General features: G+C 36.7%; 1 protein-coding gene across 2 annotated transcripts; it reads left to right on the top strand.

Annotated features, from left to right (window-relative positions):
• The first annotated feature begins 723 nt into the window (after window positions 1-723).
• On the top strand, window positions 724-23,398 carry DCTN4 (dynactin subunit 4). 2 transcript variants are annotated; one of them, XM_070739057.1, is made up of 14 exons: window positions 724-943; window positions 5,497-5,567; window positions 6,305-6,483; window positions 6,987-7,030; window positions 8,182-8,289; window positions 9,569-9,589; window positions 12,797-12,870; window positions 14,749-14,861; window positions 14,987-15,096; window positions 16,756-16,829; window positions 18,978-19,032; window positions 20,388-20,495; window positions 20,967-21,064; window positions 21,514-23,398. In XM_070739057.1, the coding sequence occupies exons 1-14, from the start codon at window positions 731-733 to the stop codon at window positions 21,725-21,727; spliced, it is 1,482 nt and encodes a 493-aa protein (XP_070595158.1). In that variant the 5' UTR covers window positions 724-730; the 3' UTR covers window positions 21,728-23,398. The 2 variants fall into 2 exon arrangements, with proteins under 2 accessions (XP_070595158.1, XP_070595159.1); XM_070739058.1 differs by lacking the exon at window positions 9,569-9,589.
• Window positions 23,399-25,355: the final 1,957 nt, after the last annotated feature.

The raw sequence follows: 25,355 nt of genomic DNA on the forward strand, positions 1-25,355 counted from the left end.
CCAACACTGTTCAAATCTTTATCACATGGAGTTTGGTATGGACAAATGTGCCACAAAAGCACTGAAGGGTAAAATCCCTGAAAGTGTGGGCATAAATATGCCTAATGGTCAAGCATGAAAGTGTCATCAATCACAGGATTATAAATACCTGGGCATACCACAACTGGAGAATTATCAAACATGGCCATGTGAAAAATGTAGTCAGCAAAGAATACACACAGAGTGAGAAAAATTCTCAAAAGCAAGCTCAATGAAGCAAGAGGGCTGGACTAGAACACCTCCAAAGTGCATCCCAGCTCTAGTCTGTCTGATTACAACAATCATCAGTCAGAAAATGGGTTTTAGTTTTAAGGCAGGTCTTCAAACTTGGCAACTTTAAGTCTTGTGGACTTCAACTCCCAGAATTCTCCAGCCAGCATAGCTGGAGCATTGCTGGCTGGAGAATTGTGGGAGTTGAAGTCCACAAGACTTAAAGTTGCCAAGTTTGGGAACTCCTGATTAAGGTGTCTCGTACATAGACAAGATAAATGTATCACATTGCTACAAAAGGCGCTAATTATAAATTTGACAAGTAATTCTCAATGCGCTGATACAGGAAACCCAACTCAACCTCAACGTTACATTTCTACATTCCTCTTAATTTTACATTCGTCTGTCTGATCTCGCTTTAGAGAGAACTGGCGGAAATGACGACACGCCAGTTTACCGCGGCCCATAGGCACAAGACCGAATGTTTCCGGGGTCACGTGGCGGAAATTGGGAGAGTCGGGTGCGGCGGCGCGCCGAGGCCGGCTTCTGTTCTGGCAGGATGGCTTCTCTTCTTCAGTCGGACCGCGTCTCCTACCTGGTGCGCGCCGAAAAGGAGATCCGCATGCCGCTTTCGCAGCTGTATTTCTGTCGCTATTGCAGCGAGCTCCGCTCCCTCGAGTGTGTCTCGCATGAGGTAATTTGGCCGTATTGGAGAGGCTGGGAGGGGGGCGGGCGGGTGTTTAATGGCACGCCGGCTGTGTGGATTGGCTAACCATGCTGCCACTCGCAGTCCTAGCCCTCCTTCATCCAATTGGCTGAAAGGGATTGGGTGCCAAACGTTCCCCCCTTTTTCCTGGTTTGGATCTGGAAAACAGCAACCTCGATTGTCAGTGTCCCTTTGTGCTGCCTTGCCTAGGCTGAATGGGAGCAAATTCTGGGTAGGGAAGAGAGGAAGAGATTTGTAGGAAGGGTGGAGGGGAATCTTTTAGCATTGTCATGTATTTGAGATAGAATTTGTCCCCATGAAGTTGTTGCTTTTCCTGTGTCACTCACTGGTCAGACCATCATATGCTGTGCCTCCCAATTGATTAATGATTACAGATTAGTAGAGTTGGAAGGGATCTTGTAGGTCATCTGGTCCACACACACACCCCCCAAGCAGTTTAAGCCGCATCCTTATTCTCTGCCCACCCCATACACTGCTCAAAAAAATAAAGGGAACGCTTAAACAACACACTGTAACTCCAAGTAAATCAAACTTCTGTGAAATCAAACTGTCCACTTAGGAAGCAACACTGACAATCAATTTCACATGCTGTTGTGCAAATGGAATAGTTTATTTATTAGATTTTTTAATGCCGCCCTTCTCCTTAGACTCAGGGCGGCTTACAACATGTTAGCAATAGCACTTAACAGAGCCAGCATATTGCCCCCACAAGTTGCAGTTATGCAAATGAAATATTCAGTGAGAATATTTCATTCATTCAGATCTGGGATGTATTATTTGAGTATTCCCTTTGCTTTTTTGAGCAGTATATTTATATAGCAATAGCATTTAGACTTATATAATGCTTCCCAGTGCTTTAGAGACTCTCTAAGTGGTTTACAGAATCAGCATATTGCCCCCAACAATCTGGGTCCTCATTATACCCACCTCGGAAGGATGGAAGGCTGAGTCAGCCTTGAGCCTGATGAGATATGAACTGGTGAACTACAGCCAGCAGTCAGCAAAAGCAGCTTGCAGTACTGCACTCTAACTACCAAGGCTCATATATTTATGTCATGGGTGCCTACCTGACTGCCTCAGTCCAATTAGAGTCTAGGTGGTACCAGTGTTCCCTCTAATTTTTTTTTGGAGGTGGGTGGAAAAGTATAGTGTCTGAGCGTCAGTCCCTTTGGGACTGGGCGGCACAGAAATAATAAATAAATAAATAAATAAACAAACAAACAAATAAATAAAAAACCCACCCTGTTTTGCCTCAGAGAATTTCAAAATAAAATACTGTACTGTGTGTCTATAACAGTGAGCTCATAATAGGGCAACTCTATCAATATCAAAATGCCACTTAAATAGTTGAGCTAGTTTCAAACTAGATTTTGATTTTCTTTCTCTCTTCCTTACTCCCATTCTTTTTATTTGTCTTTTCCTTCCTCTCTTTTTTCTATCTGTTTCTCTGTCTTCCTCTCTCTCTCCTTCCCTCTCACTCTTTCCCTCTCGGCTTCTGGGCAGGTTTGGAAAACTCTGAGTTGATGATGATTTTTAAGTGAGCGATTGCTCACTGCTCAGCTTAGAGGGAACTATGGGTGGTACTGTTGATTAGCAGGTACTGTTAACTACATGAAACTTGCACTTGCAAAAACAAAAATAAAAACAATGGGCAGTTACAAGTGGACTACAGACTTGATTCATATTGTGGCACATGTAAGTTGCAACTTTCTTGGAGATGTGTTCTGTGATGTGCTCCAGAAAAAATGTCCCACTTCATTTTAATTGTAGACTTTTTTTTTTTTAAAAAAAGGGATACTAAGGTACTGCAAAGCACAAACAGCATTCCAAAGAATGCTCCTGATCCCCAGATATATTCTGGAGGCATTTTTTTAAAAAATGAAAATGATTGAGGACTTACTTTGGGGTTGGTTTTTTTTGAAGTATGGCCACATGTTCTGAAAAGGATAGAAATACATAGATATGATAGAGTATCCTGAAAGACTAGTATGTGAGCATTCACAGTGGCCATCTTTTTGGAGGAATTCCCATGACATTTTCACAGAACTCCAGACGTGCTGTCAAGTTTGTCAAGCTACAGGGCACTTGGAATTCAATACTGTACTTCGTAATGATGAAAATCAATTTATTAAATAACCTTATTCAATAACAATTTAGTATTAGTTGTTTGATCTTCAGAGAAGTGAGTCCACCAATAAAAACATGTAACTTTTGTTCAGATTTTATTGCGGGTCCCAAAATTTAAACAGGTTTTCCATTGGTTAAACACAAAATAGTAAAGGTACTCTGCTACTTCAAACATTCTAGAAGTCTCCAAAGATGAGACTCTCCTTCCTGAACCTAATTTTGATATTGTTTGGGTTGCAGTCTCAGTATTGTTAATAACTGTTTTTGAAAGTTATTTTACCGTTTGCTAGCTTTCATTTACTAGTAAATAAGTATTTAAGTATTTACTAATAAGTATTTACTAGTGGACAATCACTTAACTATGAGCAAACAGTGTGCAGCCACCGCCAAAATCCTTGGTTCTATAAACATAGGCAGGGAATCAAAATCACATGAAGTATTAGTTCCATTTTATAAAGTCTTAGTAAGCCCACATCTGGAATACTGATTCCAGTTTTGATCACATGTTGCAGGATTTGGAGTTGGCTAGTCTGGGGAAAAGAAGGATTTGATAGCCGTAATTCTAGCATTTGACAAGTTGTCACAAAGAGGGTGGGTCACCTTATTTACCATATCACCTGTAGGCAGGAAAAGAAACGATGGAAAATAAGGAGAGAAGCAGCCTGGAACTAAGGGGAAACTTCTTAACAGTGAGGACCATTAACCAGTGGAACAGCTTACCTTCAGAAATTGGGGGCGCTTCATCACTGGAAGTTTTTGAGACTGGGCAGTCACTTGTCTGAAATGGTATAGCGCAGCGATGGCGAACCTTTTTTGGTTTGTGTGCCAAAAGGACGAGCATGTGTGTGCTAGCGCGTGTGCACATGTGCCCACACCCATTCCCTCCTCCCACATGCACACACTTCACACATTGCACATGTGCACAATCCCCCCAGCCTGGGACGCTGAAAAAAAATGGCCAAATGGGCAAAATGAAAGTTTGGAAAAACAGATTTCCGGTTTGCCCATTGTGCTGTTTTTTGCACTCTGGGGCTTCAGAAAGCTTCCCTAAAGCCTCCGGAGTATGAAAAACAGCACAACAGGCAAACCAGTCATCCATTTTTCCAAACTTCCGTTTTGGCGTTAGATAGTTTTGCATACTCCAGGGCTTCAGGGAAGCTTACTCTGGAGGGTGAAACGGCCTTCACCAGGGCCAAAAATCAGCTGGCCAGTGCACACATGGTTGCTGGAGCTGACATAGGGCAATGCCTCATGTGCACTCCGAGATCGCTCCGTGTGCCACCTGTAGCACATGTGCCATAGGTTTGCCATCACTGGCATAGAGTTTCCTGCTTGAGCAGGGGTTGGACTAGAAGACCTCCAAGGTCCTAGCTCTATTTTAATTGACCCAATTTTGTTCCCTATGAATATGAATGAAACAGAATATTTTACTTTTTAAATCTTACTCTGTTGCTATATATGTCTTTGAATGTAAACCATTTTCCATTTTAAAACAGTCTAAGTAGGGCTGTCAAACATGTAGCCTGCCGCCCACACAGGCCACGCCCACCCCAGTTCTTCAAGGCCAAAATCAATCCCCATATGTCATGAAACAGCCCACGATCTGATCAGGTTTTACACCCCTGGTCTATAAGCACTAAACAAGAAATACTTAGTCATTATGATTAAATAGTCTTAATCTGAATTTTTAGTTTTTGAATTGCTTATTTTTCAGTTTTTCAGTTCTGAAAAAATATTTAAAGAGTAGTTAAAGAAGGCAACAAGCTATTGGAACCCAGTTGGATAGAAAATACATTTTAAGAATTGGTTCATGATAAGGCAAATTCCAAATTTGGTTTTTGACATCTGTTCAAAATATTAATAATTGAGAATGAGAAAAAAATCTCTGCATCACTGCTGATTATCAGTTTGTTTTTCATCCCAGGTATAATGCCAATTTTAATTGTCATTAATAATCCTGGGTATTGTTTAATAAGGATGCTGACTATTTTTTTGGTACAAATCTGAATTTCCTCTCAATAACTAGAATAGAAAAAAATTCTGCATAATTTTGGAAAACAACCTTTTCTGTTCATTTAATTGTCAGCCTTTCAGAATTATGTCTCCTGAGCATGACATTTCATTTTAAAATGGGATACATTTTCTCCACAAGCATCAAGGTGTATATTTGGAACTAGCCAAGGAGAGCCAGAAGTCTTAACAAAGTTAAATTAAAATGCCTATCTGATCTTTGAGAGCAAAATCTGAAATTGTGGTTTACAAATCAGTCTTTTAAATCTCATCCTATCCCAGCTCCCTGAAAATTTAAATGTCTTTTTTGTTCCAAATATAAGAAGCAGTATTAGTTCAAGTATAGTGATAAAGAATGATGACTCTTTAAAATTATTCTATAGGTGGATTCTCACTATTGTCCCAGCTGCTTGGAGAATATGCCTTCAGCTGAAGCCAAACTGAAAAAAAATAGGTAAGGCTACATCCCCCCCCTTTCTTTTCTAAAGCTTTTTTTTTGTATTTTGCATAATCTGTTTATATTTGACAATAGATTTATTAATTTGAAACCCACTTAGAATTTAATAGTACAGTAGTCCTTGATTTACGACAATAATTGAACCCAAAATTTCTGTTGCTAAGTGAGACATTTATTAAGTGAGATTTGTCTCATTTTAAGACCTTTCTTGCCACAGTTAAGTGAATCACTGCATTTGATAAGTTAGTAACATGGATATGAGTCAGTTGCCAAGCGGCTGAATTTTGATCACGTGACAATGGGGCTGCTGCAATGGTTATGTGAGAAACAGCCATAAATCACTTTGTCAGTGCTGTTGAAACTTCAGAAGGTCATTACATGAACTATTGTAAGATGAGGACTTACAACGTATAGAATCTTATTGTAAAATCTGAAGGAATACGCATGACAGGATTTTTGTCTTTTTATAAAGGAACAGATATATGAATTTGCTTCCTGTTGGTTGTCTCAATGAATTTTTCTGAACAAAAAGTATTATTTTAAAACTTACTATTAAGAGCATTTTTGGAATTATATGTACATTTATAAACCAAGAACCTTGGCTCCAATTTACATGCAGCTTTTAATATCAAGAAATAAATATGGTTTACATAATAATGAGCATTGCCACTCTGTACGTAAATACAATCAAATCCATTCAATTAAAAAGCTAATACTGATGTCTTCTTGCTTAGGTGTGCTAACTGTTTTGATTGTCCTTGCTGTATGCACACCCTTTCTACCCGAGCAACAAGCATTCCTGCTCCATTGCCTGATGATCCAGCTAAGACTACAATGAAAAAAGCTTATTATCTGGCCTGTGGATTTTGCCGCTGGACATCCAGAGATGTTGGCATGGCAGATAAATCAGTTGGTGAGTGTCATATCTAAAATAAATGGGACTAGGATGGCTTTAAAAACCTCTATATGTTATGCAGAGTTATCAGTCAAAGAGAAAACACCTGTCTTTGGTTGGCTGATTGATATTTTAGGTCCCTATGTTCATGTTAACCAACAGTCAGTTACCAGATTAGAAAAACAAGCTGCTTTCTGACTTTCATTATACAATTAGCGTTATACAGCATGCAGTATTATGTCATTCTAAGTAAAAAATATGCAGTATTAGCCCAGTGATGGATTTAGCAGAGTTACTTTCTATATACTCTGTTCCCCCACAAATAAGAAATCTCCTGATAATTTGCCTAATCGGGCATTTGTGCACATGGCAATAAGGCCAAGCACTTATTTCAGGGTTCAAAAAAATATAAGTCAGGGTCTTCTTTTCGGGGAAACACAGTAGTTTATTTTTGACAAGAACATGTGTTTCATGATTCCTTCTTTTTTAATTGTTGATATTATTTTTTTGTTGTATTGCAGCCAGTGGTGGTTGGCAGGAACCTGAAAATCCTTACACACAAAAGGTAACTAAAAAAACATATCTAGTAATTTAAGTTTGAGAAAATAAGTCTCAAGTGATATTCACAATCTTCCCCCAACTGATTTAGCAGTATAAAATAATTATTGGCCTAGGTATGAAAGTGTATTGGTGGAAAAAGCATCAAGTCTACGTATTACGTAGTTGCCCTGCTTTGAGACACTGTCTTCTTGCATTGATCTTATTAGCTCTGGAAATGATCTGTATAGGGAAGATCACAATCACTGTATCATTTTTAGAAGGAGGAGGTTGCTCAGGTCAGATTTTCTTTCCAGATCAGTTGTTTTCTGCAAACAACTAGATAACTAGATAGCTTCTAGTCATTGATGTATGTAATAGATTTTTAAAAAGCTTAGATCATTTCTGGATTTCTCCAGTATGAGCCTGATTTGGCCTTTGAGTACTGAATATCGCTTAAATAAAAGACCTATACAAGGGTCTTTTGATGCAGTTATTAGAATAATCTTGGAATTAACAGATTAATTAAAACAGGTGACAAAGCTTGACAGATAGAATCCTGTTCCAAATCAGCTTAATTCCTGTTCAGGCAAAAACACAGCAATAGTTACTCCAACAATGAAGATAAAACTGGTCTGGGTGTAGCTTAGTCTATATCAGTATTGCGTGTGCATGCATGTGCATAAATTTATGTTTCAATAAAATATAATGCCATTTAAAAAGAATGAAAATATAAGCTGCTGCGTGCCAGAGTGTTAAAATATATTTTGGAATTTATATCTTGAGACATTTGAAACACTTGGAATTTTCACATGGATAGTTTTAACGCTGCAGGTTTATTCTGGAATAAATTAAGTTACTAGGAAACGTGAAAGTGAAATAAATCAGGAATGTATATTCATTTGCCCCATTTCTCTATGTTTAGCATCTACGAAAGAACAGTAATGTTCATTCAAAAGAGTAAATGTGTAATTACGTAGAATAGTGGCACAAATTAAACACACAATATTATATAAAGAAAATACATAGGGGGAGAAAGAGTTGCTAAAAGAGAGAGAGGTTTATAAATGGAGTGACAGTTTTTTTTAAAAAATGTATTCAGAGTGAATTCACAAAAAAAAATATTGTAAAGAATATGCTTTCTCACAAAAAAAAATTAAAATGTTTCCTTTTATATAGATTAATAAACTGGTGGAATATTATCAACAGTTGGCTCAGAAGGAGAAGATGGAAAGAGATCGTAAAAAATTAGTTCGACGTCGACCATACATGCCACTGGCTTTTTCGGTAAGCTATGAAAACAGCACAGAAATTATTGAAGTCACATAGTGAACATCAAATATAATATTCTAAAGTGCAGTTATATAATTATTGTTGTAGCTGACATTTTTAAAACTGAAACAAGGAAATTGAAAAGTCAATAATTGAAGCTTATGTGAAGTTTTCATAGCTTATGTTTTATTAAGAGGTATCATCAGCAGGTAGTCTTCAACTTACAATTCATTTAGTGACTGACGTTACAATGGCATTGAAAAACGTGACATGACCATTTTTCACACTTGTGACCATTGCATCATCCTCATGGTCTTTTGATCAAAATGCTTGATAATTGACTCTAATTTAGGATAGTCGCACTGTCCTGGAGTCACATGATTCCCTTTTGCCATCTTTTGACAACGCAAAGTCAATGAGGAAGCCAGATTCATTTAACGACTGCTGCAAGAAAGATAATAAAATGGGGCAAAATGTACTTAACAGTCTTGCTTAGTAACAGAAATTTTGGGTTGACACATAGTCATAAATTGAAGACTACCTGCACTTGAAATAAATGTAGGCATTCATATTTTGAAATCATAAAGTGACTTGGGTTGAATTTTACAGTGAAGTTTCAGAATTGGAAATGGGCCCCAATGAGAGGTGGGTTCCTCCTAGTTCAGATCAGTTTGCCTGAACTGGGCAAATTCACTGGTATCATCACGGAACCAGTTCGTCGGTGCCAATCCATGGGCACCACCATCTTTTTTTAAAAAAAAATGTTTTAAATTTTTATTTTTTCTTCTTCTGGGCATGTGCAGAAGTTGAATTTCCAGCACTGCTCATGCGTCACCATCTTGTTTTTGGCTTAAAAAAATAATTTTTAAAAAAATTAAAAGTTTTTTGAAACTGCACATGTACTGTACATGGCTATGCAGTGCAGCCATGTGGCGTGGGAGGAAGCGAATTGACAGCGAGGTAAACAAGAACCCACCCTTAGCTCCAATACCTTACCACCCTTACCTCCAATGCTGGATTACTGTTACTCTGTATACAGTGATTTAGCTCAGAGTTGGCACAAATGTAATATCTGAGATATTTAAATTTAAATGTGTATTTTGTTTTAATTGTCAGTTAAGCATTCAGTGTCAAATGAAAAGCTTTTTTTTTTTTGCTAAATAATTTTGCATATGCTTGCTGCCTTTTGGAAAACTGTATATAACCTGCTTGCTCTGTGCATTGCTTTTGTCTTTATTGGTGCATTTTTTTTTATCTCCGTTGCTACCTGCCGTTAATTTGGGGCTGTCCACAGCAACATACTATACATGTAGTGGTAAGTTCCTTTAGTTGGTTCCATTAGCTGGATTCAGCTAGTCAAATTGTCTTTATTGCATTTGGGTAACTAACATGCTCATAATAGGATACTTCACATTCAATCTGAATGAATTAATATGCATTTGAGTTTAGTAGTCATAAACTCAGTGTATTATGAATTTTTTTTTTACATAAAATCAAAATTGTTCAGTGTAACACCTTATAAATGTACCGTGAGGTCACAATCTTTGATGAATTGGAGTGTTATTAAGAACAGTTGGCTAGATTTTGCCTGGAGAAGTATGTTTTGGGCTTCCACTATCTATGATTCTTTGACACATTTTAATCCATTTGAACTCTGTCTACAATTTTTTGCCACTTAAATATTTCTTTCCCTGTTAAAAATAATAAATCCTTTTATATGGCAATGTTTATCTGATATGCTACATATATAAGACAAATATATTTTCCTTTTCTTTAAACAAATATAAGCCAACCACCAAAAAGTTTACAAAAGAATAGATGAGCTAGAGAGGCAAAATAGTATCCCAAAATATTTAGCAATTTTATTTATGGTATAGGGCACAGGTGTCAAACTTGTGCCATCACGTTGCCATCATGTGATGTTTCATGAGAGCTTTCCCATTTGCGGAACAGGGATGGGCATGGCCTGCGTTGGATGCATCCAGCCATGAGCTGCCTGTTTTGACATCCCTTGTATGTGGCTAAACCTTCTATCCTTACTATGAAGATAACACGGTCTGAGCTATTAGGAGCAGCAAGGAAATAATTCAAACCACCTGACTCAGTAACATTGCCCTGTGAACTGTGCTTTCAACATTGGATTCATTGAATTATAGCAGTTACCATACTTCTCTGAAAAGTTGCCTAACCTCTTGTGCATGTAGATATTTAGCTTCATTTTAGGTTTCATTTTTTAGTGCACTGGTCTGGCACTAATGGGAAAAGAACTGGTTCAATTATTTTCTGTATACAGAAGAACATCTTCGAATCCAGCCTACTTCTCCTTAGAAAATTGACAACCTTCAGTTTTGGTATCTTCTGTCACAACTCAGGAATACTGTTAAGTAGAATAAATGGTGACTGATGGGCTTGCTAGGTTTTTTTTAGCTTTTGTATGTTTGATTTCTGTTCATCAAGCTACCAAAACTTTCTCTGAACAGAGAAAACTTCCAGATTTGCTTTTCTTGTAATTGATTCATCTTGTTTTTAAGCTGCCTCCAAAACTCAAGATGGTATGTTTTTGTTTGCCGATACACCACGGGTGGGTTCCTGGCTCAAACCAGATTGCCCGGATCAGTAGCGACCTGCTGGTGATGTCATGATGGCATCACTGACCCCGTTCGGTCAGTCCTGCTTTGTGGGTGGGCGCCGCCATCTCTTTTTTCTTGTTTCTTTTTTTGGATTTTTCCCCAAATTTTTTCCTGTTTGGACGTTTTTTCCTCTGCTGCTGCTTGAAAAAGTGCTTTCCCGCCTGCTCCTGAGTTTATACTTACCTTTATTCCTTCGCTTGAAGCACAGTTGATAAGCTCCTCAGCTGTGTTTCGGGCCAGTTCCAGTTACTGAGCATGTGCAGAAGCAGAATTGTACGAGGGGACACACAAAACATCACAATGCAACCTTGTGGCAAAGGTGGAACCCACCCCTTTGATACACCTCTTGTTAGTGACAGGTAATCCTTAACTCACAACCACAGTTGGGACCAGAATTTTGATTTCAAGTAATTGTGGTCGTAAGTTGAAGCAGCATGTGCTCAGACCTATTTTTATGATTGTTTTTATGACAGTCATTGAATGAGTCACTGTGGTAGTTAAAGCAAACCACTTTATTATCCAATGACATATTTTTGCTAAAAAGATGCCCTTACATGCAAAAGTAAGCATATAGTAGAGGCCTTTACAGGAGCAGCTCTGGCACAGTTGGTTAAGACACCGACTAAGGGGGAGAATATTCTAGATTTAGTCTTTACAAATGGGAATTGTGTTTCAGAGGTCAGGGTTGGAGAAAATTTAGGTTGCAGTGACCATCTATGTTTGTGGTTTGATGTAAAAACTGATTGTGAGCAATCCTATACTGCAACCAAAGCATAGGATTTCAGAAAAACAAATTTTAATGCAATGGGGGAATATTTAAATAATGAATTAAAGGAGAGGGATAAAATGGCAGGAGCGAGCACCCAGTGGACTCTATTAAAAAAGGCCATCTTAAAAGCCACTGGACTGTATTTAAGGCAAATAACTAAAGGTCAAAGGAAGAAACCGCTATGGTTTAGCAATGATGTAAGGGCTATAGTCAATGAAAAAAAGGCTGCCTATAGGAGGTATAAAGCATCTGGAAGTATAGCTGATAGAGAGGTGTATAAAATGAGACAGAAGGAGGCGAAACAGATAATATATGCTTCTAAAGCCTCAAAAGAGGAAGAAATTGCCAAATCTGTAAAGAAGAGGGATAAAACCTTCTTCAGGCATATTAGTGATAGGAAGAAGAAAGACTGCAGCATCACGAAGCTTAGTACCGGAAATAATACATGCTACAAGAATGTAGCTACAAGATGGGCTACAAGAATGGTAGAAGGTCTTAAGCATAAAACGTATCAGGAAAGACTTAATGAACTCAATCTGTATAGTCTGGAGGACAGAAGGAAAAGGGGGGATATGATTGAAACATTTAAATATGTTAAAGGGTTAAATAAGGTTCAGGAGGGAAGTGTTTTTAATAGGAAAGTGAACACAAGAATAAGGGGACACAATCTGAAGTTAGTTGGGGGAAAGATCAAAAGCAACATGAGAAAATATTATTTTACTGAAAGAGTAGTAGATCCTTGGAACAAACTTCCAGCAGACGTGGTTGGTAAATCCACAGTAACTGAATTTAAACATGCCTGGGATAAACATATATCCATCCTAAGATAAAAATACAGGAAATAGTATAAGGGCAGACTAGATGGATCACGAGGTCTTTTTCTGCCGTCAGTCTTCTATGTTTCTATGATTCTAAGATGGCAAAAAGGAGCATAATGTGATAATATGACTCTGGGGACTCTGCAAGCTGATTGTAAATGTAAGCTGACTGCCAAAGCACCTGAAATGCGTGACTGTGGGGATGGCGTGGCAATCATAACTTCAAGGATTTTTTTTTTCAGTCTCATTGTGAAGGTTTGTTAAGCAACCAGTCCTAAATCAAGGATTACCTATATCTCTTGTAGGACAAATATGGCATTGGAACCAGGCTCCAACGTCAGAGGCCTGGGGCTCCTATCAGTGCCCTTACTGGACTTTCGTGAGTACTAGTTCTTTCATATCAATGATTGATAAAGTTACATTGCTTAATCCCAATCATATAAAATAGAAATAGTCTCAAAATCAAGGATAATTCTTTCTTCTTTAGTTGATTAGATTACCGTATATATACTCGAGTATAAGCCGACCCGAGTATAAGCCGAGGCACCAGTTTTTGCCACAAAAACCTGGGAAAACTTATTGACCCAAGTGTAAGCCGAGGTTAGAAAATGCAGTGGCTACTGGTAACTTATAAAAATGGAAACCAATAAAATTACATTAATTGAGACATCAGTAGATTAAATGTTTTAGAATATTTATTTTAAAGAAAACCAAAATTAGCTCTGTAAATTTAAAAGAGGGTAAACGAAAGCAATCTGGTAATAACAATAAATTCAAAAGTAAAAAATGTAGCTCAATCAGCAACCAAGCTAAAACCTATTTCTAAACCTAACCCAGGGGTCTTTAAACTTGACAGTTTTAAGACTAGTGGACTTCAACTTCCAGAATTCCTGCACCAGCCATGCTACTTCAGGAGTAGGAGTTGAAGTCCACAAGCCTTAATCTTTCCAGGTTTGAACACTCTTGCATTTTTAACCCTAACCCATGGGTCTTTAAACTTGACAGTTTTAAGACTAGTGGACTTCAACTCCCAGAATTCCTGCACCAGCCATGCTACTTCAGGCGTAGGAGTTGAAATCCACAAGCCCTAATTTTTCCAGGTTTGAAGACTCTTGCATTTATAACCCTAACCCAGGGCTCTTTAAACTTGAGTTTTTAGAAGCCTGGAGAGAGTTCATGCTGTTTCCCCCCCCCCCCCCCAACTCTTTAGCTTGCTGGCTGGCTCGTTGGCTTGATCTCCCACCCCTGATCCTCCATCCTCCTCGTCTCCCTTTATTGCCCCATGTGTTGTGCAGGGAAGCTGATTTGCTAAAGAGATCCACTTGGGACAGCAACAGGGAAAGGAGGAGGTGGAGAGCCAGAATAGCCCACAGCCGGAGGAAAGGAAAGAGCTGCCCTCCTCCTCCTTCTCCTTCTGTACCAAGTGGATCTCTTTAACAAATCTGCTTCTCTCTCCGGCTGGAGGCTTCTAAAGCCTAAAGAGAGTTCATGCCGTCCTGGTCCCTCCCCCCCTTTAGCTTGCTGGCTCTCTCCTCCGTCTCCCTTTATTGCCCCATGTGTTGTGCAGGGAAGCAGATTTGCTAAAGAGATCCACTTGGGACAGCAACAGGGAAATGAGGCGAAGGAGAGCCAGAATAGCCCACAGCCGCGGGGGAGGAGGAGGAAAGGAAAGAGCTGTCCTCCTCCTCCTTCCCCTGCTGCCGTACCAAGTGGATCTCTGTAACAAATCTGCTTCTGTCTCCGGCTGGAGGCTTCTAAAGCCTGGAGAGAGTTCATGTCGTCCCTGTCCTCCCCGTTTAGCTTGCTGTCTGGGCGCCCTCTTGTGGTGATTCGGCGCCCTCTTGTGGTGACTCGAGTATAAGCCAAGGTCGGGGTTTTCAGCCCATTTTTGGGGCTGAAAAACTCGGCTTATACTCGAGTATATACAGTAAATGCTATACTTTTAATACCAGTGTGTGGACATGTAAGATGTACCTGTGATCTTACCTAAAATTTCATTTTTATTTAAAAAAAAATACAGCTCATCTTCTTACCTCTAAAATTTGCTATTATCTATATTAATTCAGTGATAAAATGTAAATTAGTCTGAGTGGCTACAGCTTGGTATTATTACTCCAAGTGCTGCAAGAAGATCTGAACATAAATAAAGAATTGATCTCTAGCAGCTCTATACTGTTTCATTTGAACCAGGAATTTAATACTGCTCAGGTTTTTATGGCTTCTTTTAAAAGCAATTGGTCCATTCACTTTGCCTCAGGCTGAAAGAAGGGGAAGACCACAAGGAGATAAAAATTGAACCAGCTCAGGCTGTGGAAGAAGTAGAACCTTTACCTGAGGATTATTACACAAGGCCAGTCAATCTAACAGAAGGTAATAGTTTAACTTGTCTTTGTCCATTTCTGTCCAAGCTGATTGAGTCAAATGGAGCTTGTTCTTATTATTTAAAATCATGAACTGAGATTGTGAATTTTCTGAACTTCTTGTGTTGTGAACAGTGACAACCTTAAAGCAGCGTCTCCTGCAGCCAGATTTTCAGCCCATTTCTGCTTCTCAACTTTACCCACGTCATAAACACCTTCTGATCAAACGCTCACTGCGATGCAGGGTATGTAATCACTATCAAAAATTATATTGACATCACAGTCACTTTTGACAAAATTAGAGATTACTGTATATGTAAATTCCAGAATTCCCTGTCCCGGAATTGTTCCAATTTTCTTCCACGTAACTCTTTCAGCTTTGGCCCTTGGCTGATTTTGAATGTAATTGGCATGAAAATGCTTGTTTTGAGAATTCTTAGATTACAATAAATTTGTATTACTTCTCTAGGAAAATATGTCTATACCTTGGGTGTCAAACTGGATCACGTCATGTGACATTGCGATGGTTTTTGCCGTTGGAGCTGCCAGTTTGACAGGCCTGGTCTATACAATGAGCAGTGCCCTTCATAAATGTATTTTAGAGTGATGAAACCCAATTGTAAATTTATACTGCTTGAATGTGATAACTTGATCTTTCATGATACCAAGTTCATCTCACTTTGCATTGTGAGATGTAACTTTCCCTGTTTCATTCCAGTGACTACCGATAATAGTGCTAAGGAATACTGACAATTCCTGGCAATGCAGGCCAAATAAATAGAGTGAGGTAGACACTCACTCTATTAAGTGCTAGTAAGTGCTTTACTTCAACTAGAAGCATATTTATCATGGAGTTGAATTAGTTCTTTAGTTCTTATTTGAAGTATGAGAACTAATGAACCAAGGACAACTAATAAAAGAGTAAGCTCTAAAGATGTAAAGAATCTTACCCTGAAAGGTACATTTAGAATATAAATTTGTATTATTTGTAGAATTCATTGTCAAAATGAATGTAGATTTAAATCTTATGTTGGATAAATTTATGGTGTAGATATGTAGATATTCTGTAGGTAATCTGTAGGTATTCTGCCTGGTGATTATATCTCTATCAGTTTCTAGGCAAGATATGTTTCCATCTTCACTATATCATCTTGTCAAAGACTTGTAGCTAGATGTGATAGGAAACAACATCTTAAACTAAATAAAATTTGACAGTTGTCTTGGAATGTGTCTATGAGTGGGGAGATGATATAGTGGATTACAATAATACAGCAACTTCCCAGAGAGGAGGGACCACATTCCAAGGTGGGGCAAGAGGAAGCACAGTTTGAAGCTGGATTGTGAGAAGAGGAAGAGATTTAGGATAGGGAATTACTCCCTAGAATTTTCTATGGTATCTCAACTAGGTTGGAGTATCATAGGTTTAATCTGGTAAGATTCTGTCTATATGGTATTATGCAAATAAGGAACTGAAGTTTGACTGGATTTTTTTTTTACATTGTTCTTGAGTTAAGCCTGACAATAGAGCAAGTTATTTTAGGAAACAAAGTTATCTTTTTTAATGTCTGGAAAAAAAATTTCCAGCATTTTTATAGCCTGCTTCCATTGTTAAGGAAATGGATGAATGTCCTTGGTTTTTTCCCCTCGTGCTCATGCACTTTCCTTCTATCATATCTATTCTGGAGAACACTGGGTTCTCTGTAGCAGATTTGAGATTTAATTAAAGCTTCAATTTAGGTGTAATCCATCACAATAGCAGTTTCAGTTGTACTGTCAACAGCCACTCTTGGATATAGTCCAGTTTGGTGAATTGAGTAAAATAAAATGATTCTACAGTGGCATTTATAATTCTTGAGTATAGCTTTGCAAACTTCTTATTCTCTTTTTCTTTCTTTTGTTTGTAGAAATGTGAACACAATTTGAGTAAGCCAGAGTTCAACCCCACATCAATAAAATTCAAAATTCAATTGGCTGCTGTGTAAGTATTTTGAAAACTGACTACAACAAATAAAAAGACTTGAATCAAATGCTCATGGTTGGGATAAATCTATATCTGCTGTAATACAGTTTCTTCTAGCAAATAAAGGTTGTCCAGCATGCAGAAAAATAGTGTGCCAGTAGCATATTTTTTTCTATTTTAGCTTTTCTTATGCATATAGATAAATACGTTTGTGAAAATAGTTTTTAAAATTCCAGTTTTATTAAGCAATGCAGTGTAATCAGCTAGACCTTATGTTGAGTATTACATTTTTCTTAGGCAAAAGGCTGTAATGCTCATTTAATTCGTGCTTCTAATAGTTCAGTTGGTTTCTGCTCTAGCAGATTGCAAATTAGTATTATTCATTGACAAATATTAGATTTGTTCATTGTACACTGTTTTATTGTTGTTGTGAGCCGCCCCGAGTCTACAGAGAGGGGCGGCATACAAATCTAATAAATAAATAAATAAATAAATAAATAAATAAATAAATAAATACATACATACATACATACATACATACATACATACATACATACATACCAACTGGCAGGTAAGATTTATTCTACCTATCTTAGCCAAAAGATAAAATGAAGTCTATCCCATGGAAGATACTGTTTCCTCCAGTCTTTAGTCTTCATTTCTAGAAAAAGCCAGCTTTCCTTTCAGTTCTATGGTAAAGGTTGAAAAAGAAAATAAATAAATAAAAGGGATTGGGAAAAGCCATGCTTAGTTGCTTTATCAGTGAGATGGGCTGCATATAAATTTAATAAATAGATTAATAAATAAATAGTGAAAAGTTGGTACACCATGAATGGCGGGTAATTAAGCAAAGGGATTCTGCCAAGCATAGCTGATTTGTGCTGAAAAGAGATCACACCTGAAGATCAGTGTGGTGGATTGCCCATTCAGAGATTGGACTGAATTGTGGAGAATTGGTCTCCAAAACAGTGGAACGTAACAGAGGAAGCGAGCACCAGTATTGAACACCTCGATAGTACAGCCTAAGCAAGCCAGCTGTTAGATCTTAGTTGTACCTAATACTGAAAGTGTTGCTTATAATGCATAGTCTCTTTCATGCTCAATGGAAAAGGGGGGGAAAGGATGACATAAGATTAGAGGTGAAGCATCTAACAGCAAAAAGAGAGCTGCTTATATTTTGAGAAAAGTTCTTGAAATGATAGAAGAATCTCTTATCCTACGAAGAAAGAGATGCATGTTTATTGATGCCCCATCTTATAGGATATGGAAAGACAGAGGCTTAAGAAAGCAGTGGCTGATTTTGTTTATTGTCCTGTAAACTATCTAACATTGTTCTTCTATTTCCTGTGTGCTCGTGACAATGGCAAGTTTTGGTTGTTCTTTGTTACTACAATGATTTACCCTAGAAAGAAGTTAAACTACCCTGCTGAAATAATTGTAGGAGACCCAAATCAGATATAGATTTAATCCAACCCAAATTAAATCTATGGTATTGAAAAGAAGAGGAAGATGATTACCATTTGGAAAACAAGCAATCCCAAACTTTTAATAGCACAATTGAATGAAAGGTAGTTGAGTCCACATACATCAAAAGGTTTCAAGGAACACAATGATTTTTAACATCACACTTTACACTGTAATCTCTGTAATATGTAACTAGCATAAATAAACTGTTTTCCCCTCCTTACCCTCATCTTAATTTGAATGCTATATCACTTCATTAGCTCATAAGTCATAAAATGTGTAAGTCTGGAAAGATGCTACCAGGCTTCTGATTTTCAGCTGAAATTAATTACTATTGAAGGGAAGATATTTCCTTCATGGTGTAGGAAAATGTCTTCTAGTCCTAACTACTAGTTGAAAGAATTGAAATCAACTCTTTCCTCTTACATCCAGCTTTGTATAAATAGAGAAAGGAAATTTACAGTAAGCCCAATTACTGTATTGTATGGAAAAAACAAACTGGAAGCTATAAATTATTATCTCCTTAAAAATATTTCCCAATCATATATTTTGCTAGTTTTTAAAAATGCTTCAACGTTCAGAATAATTTGAAAACTGCATAATTGAAAAACAAGTTACTTAAAATTATAAAGTATAACAAAAAAACCTGGAGACAATGCCATTCATATATTTCCTATTGGTGTTTTTTGTTTATATTTATAGCAATTACATCCCAGAAGTGAGAATCATGTCTATTCCTAATCTACGCTACATGAAGGTTAGTAATTGTTTACTTTAACCCTTTTTTTGAGATGGACTTTCAAAGCTTCATGAAGCCTGCATATGACTGGCTGTTAAATCTTTTGTTTTATTTAAAATGTGACAAAAGCTTGGAAAGCTAACATGTTATGTTTAATAACATTAGTTCAGGCATGACTCTAACTCATGGTTTCACAATCCAATTTTTAAAGTGGATTCAAAAGCTGACCAAGATGGTATTCCTGGAATACCTTTAGATGACGCCCTTCATTAATCTTGACAGTCCTTTGGCTTCTGGTAAAACGCATGGAAAAAGACAGGGAGAAAAAGAAATTTAAAGGTGCTACTCATTGGCCTCTGTAGCATTGAGGAATGATGGAAAATAGCCCCCCTACTTTCCTAATTTGGGAGGCTAGATCATGATTACAAATTATAATTTGAAAGGAAAATTGCTTCACTAAAAATAAGAAAGTGAAACATTCAGTGGATAAAGAGATTAAATTATTCATTGCTGCTGTTATAAACACTATAGAAATCTCCCACTGGGGAAAAAAATCCCTCAATATACTTGTTTTTTAAAAAGAATCTACTAATATAAAAACAACTCTGAAGGGAAGTGATGCCACTTTCTATCAGACTGGACTGTGTTTATAGTTTATTATAGACAATAACCAGTGACAGAAAATTAAAATTAAAACCAGAAAGCCCCTTCAAAAATTTTAATGTAGTGATAACTAGGCATATACTGATGCGTCTTAAAGTAGTAATTCCTTGACTTGAAAATATTCCTTCTTTTTCCTATCCTTGCTGGAACTTTTAATCTTAAATTTGAGATTAGATGTGAATCTTGACATCATCCAACCTAAGACCACAGTTTCTTGCTGCTCTGGGAAAAAATACATTTTTTTTCTCTTATCAAAGAGAAGAGTCTGTTGGGAGGCGATTAGACTTTTGCTGTTTGCTCCCAGCCATGCCTCAGGAAGCACCTTCCATCAAGAAAAAATCTGATTGAGAAATGTATGAATTTATTGCCTGGGGTAATAAGCTGAGTGAGGGTGAGTCAGTGAATCTCCTAAAGTTTTGTTATGCTATAGCTGTATGTTGTAGCATTACAGCAGTGTCTGTTTGCCATATCAGATTTTTTTTGTTTGATTTTGGTTTGATTGACTACAAACCGACTCATAAATTTCCTTAATTACAATATAAATTGGATATTTATAGTTTAGAAAAATGAATGGGATAATGGTTCATGTTGCTGTTTAGGTTAGCACTTCTTAAAAGGGCATTGTACAGGCAAAAATGGTTATATAGAACCATTCATTATGTAGAACTTTCATGCATATTTTGTCTCTTATATACTTCTGTCATTCATAGGAAAGTCAAGTTCTTCTAACTCTAACCAATCCAGTGGAAAACCTTACCCATGTGACCTTAAAAGAATGTGAGGAAAATGATCCTGAGGATATTAATAGCACTGCAAAGGTACTAGTTTAACATTTTACACGCATAAACTAATGTATATACTCTGATACTGTGCTAAAAATGAGGCAATTAGATCAAGCCCCATTCCCTTGTTTATGAGTTGTAATGTGTGGTTGTGAATGAGTTGGCCGACTGATTTTAATATATATGGGATTTTAGTAGCAATTTTTAATTAATTAGATTTGTTTTTTTGTATTCTGTGAGCCGCCCTGAGTCTTCGGAAAAGGGCGGCATACAAATATTATTATTATTATTATTATTATTATTATTATTATTATTATTATTATTGATGATGTATTATTTTTTTAAAAGGAGAGGAAGCTTTTAATATCCATGATTAGTACGGGTATTAGATCTTGTGAGAAAATATTTTTGATATGAGAATTTTCCTTGGTAGTTCAAATTTCATTTGCAATTGGAGTTGTTTTTATATTTGTTATGAAACCTTTTTTTTTCTATCTCTCTTTTCAGGTGGTGGTTCCTTCCAAGGAACTAATCTTGGCTGGGAAAGATGCAGCAGCAGAATATGATGACTTGGCAGAAGTTCAAGATTTTCAGGATGACCCTGAGTAAGTTTGTCTGTCTGCTTTAATAACTACAGACTTGCATCTACCAACTGTTGAAAATTGACCAGTGCTATCCTAATGTTTTTGAGGGGCATCAGCATCAGATGTAGCCTTCATTAGACATTAGTTTGGATATCTTGCAATATACAGTAAATGTCAATGCCTCATCATCACTGGCCTATATGATAATATTGCTAGGATTGTTCTCGCAGTTTAAATTTGTATAGATTTTATAGCTTTTAACTAAAGCAAGATATAGTATATGGACTGCATCTAGCTCTTCTTCCAATTATGGTAATTAATTATTCTAGTAATTGATAAAAAGATGGGGGAGATGACTATTTGTTCCTGTGAATTGAGAGTCTGGAGCAGCATTGAAGAGGAAATTGAATTGGCAGTTAGTTACTTGAACAACAGACTATTTCAGTATTATTATCTTTCTTTTTTTGTAGCATCATAGCTTTCCGGAAGGCTAACAAAGTTGGGATATTCATCAAAGTTACTCCACAGAAAGAAGAAGGGAAAGTTACTGTAAGCTTTAAGATGAGACATGAATTCAAAAATCTTGCTGCTCCAATTCGTCCCACAGAGGAATGTGATCAGAGTTGTGAAGTCATTTGGCTCACCCATCACGTGGAGCTCAGCCTGGGCCCTCTGCTTCCCTGAAGTTTGTGTCTTAATTGGTTGCTAATGAGAGTTGCCTGTTATACTGTGCTTTGAAAATGCATTCTGATAAAATGCTGGTTCTACAGAGAAGCCTTGGCAAATGAAATTTCAGTCAACAAAGGGAGAGTTGAAACAGAAAAGAGACACTTTTTCCCCCTCCTTGCCTTGTCTTCATATCCATTATGCGAATTAGGGATTCTGTCACTATACCATGTAGTCAAAGTGACAGTAAAGGCTTAATGTGCATGTTTGTAGTTATCTTTTATCTTCTTTTAAAAAATTCATACACTAGTTCCTTGCAAAACATTTTACTAGTTTTCCTTGTACCAATTTAATCAAGCTAGTATTGGACAAAATATCTTCTCTTCTCTGGTACGTTTTCTAATAACTGGATTACTACTTTTCTGATAGTAGTAATTGCTTCAACTAGGTTTTTCAATAAAACAATAATCAGCACAGCAGCATGAGAGATCTTGCTTTCATTATATGTCAGCCATCTCAAATATTACTGCTAAGTTTCTTTATTGTATTTGTGGCATTTCATTGTCTTGCTTTGGACAATTCCTGAAAGGAAGACAATTGAAAAACTAGCACATGAATTAATACTATATTGTTGGAAGATTTAACTTCTTAGGTTGGTGAATGCTTATTTAAACAAAATGCAATTTAGAATAGTTGTATTTGCTGATGTATTGCATTTATTGAAGCAAGAATCCAGTTGGGAGAAGTACTAGTATTTTTGTTAAATTATTCCTTTAGGAACAGGGTATTTACCAAAGATCGCTCATTATGATTTTAACTACTTTTGGTATGTAAATTTGAACTTTTAAGACCTCTTGGAAAAGTAGCTACCATCACTATTGTGCAATTTGGCACCAAAGGTGTAAAATCTTATTCCCCTATTGAGCAGCTTTCCCTAGGTTTTGTTAATAGGAAGGTGAATAAATTATTATAAGTATACATTCCAAGTTTGGGGTCTTAAATTTTAATGATTTGAAATTTAATATTGTAGCAAGGCATGTAATGGAAAAGTGAAAAAATCTGATTGTAGACTGGTGGCCATGAGCATTCATTATAGTGTGAATATTTATCATGTAGTCCACGATTTGAATGGAGATGATGTATAATTTGGAAGATGTACTTAAAGCCCTTGGAGATATATTTCTAATTTGTTAGAAAGTGTATTTAAGTAGTTTTAATTTGATTGACACTATTTAAAGAAAAGTTTCACCTTTGTATTTTGTGCAATTGAAGTAAAACAAAAGTTTGATGTTGATTATATATTGTGCAGCATGAATTTAAGACATTTAGGCAATATTTACTCAATGTGTTGTACAATATTACTGTCTGTTGCTCTTAAATTTATACATTAACTGCAATTAATCCATGATTTAATTCCCCACATTAATTAAAAGCCCAATTAAGTTAAGATTGAAATGAACTAATCTATATTTATTTCCTGTATAGACATATAAAGTTGACATATACTTGAAAACTCTTTTCTCCTTTTAACCTCTCAGAATAAGGAATACTTGTACATATTGTATCTCATCTCACATACCTGTAAAAATATCTCACTGGAGGGACATTCTGCCTTTATCAGTATTAGGATAACTGTGTTGCCTTATTGTATAATTTAGTGAACTTCAAATAAATAAGCAGACAAAGCTGCTTTCATGTATTTTTCCTTTATCATATTTAAGATGTTTTATTTGTATGACTAGAAATAACTATGGTAGATTACATTACTTTTGGCAGGGCTAGCATTCCATTTCTAATACTGGACCAATACGTTATTTTTACACATTTTTACAAGGTATGCAAATGCCCAAATTTTGAATTACAGATAGTCCTCAACTTATAACTACAATTGAGCCCAACATTTATGTTGCAAAGTGAAACAGTTGTTAAGGGAGTTTGTTCCATTTTATGACCTTTCTTGTCACAATTATTAAGTGAACCACTGCAATTGTTAATCGAGTAACCAGGTTGTTAAATGAAACTGACATCCCCATTGACTTGGCTGGTCAGAAGGTGCCAAAAGGGGATCGCATGACCCTGGGACCCTGCAGCCATCATAAATATAAACCAGTCATGCATCATTTGAATTTTGATCACCTGAGTATGGGGATACTACAACAGCTGTAAGTGTGAAAAACAGTCATAAGTCCCTTTTTCCAGTGCCATTCTAACTTTGAACTAAATGAACGGTTGTAAGTTGAGGACTACTTGTAGTCACTAAATAAACTACTGTAAGTTGAGGACTATCTGTGCTCCATAAAAAGGGGGATGTGCCTTTTTTAACATTTACAAATGTGAATCTGATCAATGCCTTTTCTATATAAAATGTTAATTGAAACTATTATCTAACTTACATTACTATCCTTTAGTGTAAGTCCTTTCTGTCACTTATGAAACATTTATTGTAGAGTAAGATTAGCTGAAAGCATTAATCTTATGTATATCCCATTCATCTAACCAATAAGAAAGCAAATAGCAATTTTAGTAAAATTATTTAAAATCTATGGTGATGTCAGTTATGAAACATTTCTTGTAAGTAGAAACATTAATTGTCCTTTAGCAAATTAAAACTGAAATTAAAATGCCATTCCAGATGCTTCATAGCGGCAATCAAAAGAGTAAGATTGGCAATAGGCAGGAACTGAAAGATGCTATAGAACTAGGGTGTATGTACTTCGAACACACAAGGCAGCTGAGAATTGGGGCTCTGTAATGTGTTGTAGAGGGAAAAGAGTAGACCATGTAGATTAGATTAGAATAGAACAACAGAGTTGGAAGGGACCTTGGAGGTCTTCTAGTCCAACCCCCTGCTTAGGCAGAAATCTTACACCACTTTAGACAAATGGTTATCCAACATCTTCTTAAAAACTTCCAGTGTTTGAGCATTCACAACTTCTGGAAGCTAGCTGTTCCACTGATAAACATATTTTTCGGAATATAAGATCCACACCCACTCCAAAAATAAAGAGGGTGTAAATGTCAGTGCATCTTATACATCAGGGGTCCCCAAACCTTTTACACAGGGGGCCAGTTCACTGTCTCTTGGACTGTTGGAAGGCCGGACTATAAAAAAACCCTTATGAACAAATCTCTATGCACACTGCACATACCTTATTTTAAAGTAAAAAACAAAATGGGAACGTACTGTACTATTTAGAGGGGGGAAGAAGTCTGAAATTCATATATGTTTATGTTGTTTTTAATTTTTTTTGTTAACATCTGGCTATACAAGGTTTTCTTGGTTTATAGAAAAATGTATAAAGAAAGAAGGAAGCACTTTGGCATAATGGTTAATAAGTTAGAAATATAATTGGTGTACTTTTTGAAGGAACATTAAGGAGGGGATTTAATTAGAAAAATATGTACCTGGATGACAACATTACAAAAAAAACTTTTGCAACTTTTTTTATATTAGTTAATAACAAAATATCGCATTTTATTCATGGAAAACTAGATGGTACACTGTATTGTTTGAATGTATGTTGAGAGAAATTTTTAAAAAAATATACACCCCCCAAAAAAGTCCTTCCTTCCTCTCCTTCTCTCTTGCTTTCTCTCACTCACTCTTTCTCTCTTGCTTTCTCTCTCTCTTCCTCCCTTTCTCTCT

The sequence above is a fragment of the Erythrolamprus reginae genome, chromosome 2 (genome assembly GCF_031021105.1).
Source record: "Erythrolamprus reginae isolate rEryReg1 chromosome 2, rEryReg1.hap1, whole genome shotgun sequence".
Taxonomy (NCBI): domain Eukaryota; kingdom Metazoa; phylum Chordata; class Lepidosauria; order Squamata; family Dipsadidae; genus Erythrolamprus; species Erythrolamprus reginae.

Bases quoted from the DNA above. Each gene is read 5' to 3' on its own strand.
- DCTN4 (XM_070739057.1), top strand. From the start codon at position 731: ATGTTTCCGGGGTCACGTGGCGGAAATTGGGAGAGTCGGGTGCGGCGG. The intron at 6,484-6,986 runs GTGAGTGTCATA...GTTGTATTGCAG, and splicing joins CATGGCAGATAAATCAGTTG to CCAGTGGTGGTTGGCAGGAA. The intron at 14,862-14,986 runs GTAATAGTTTAA...TGTTGTGAACAG, and splicing joins GCCAGTCAATCTAACAGAAG to TGACAACCTTAAAGCAGCGT.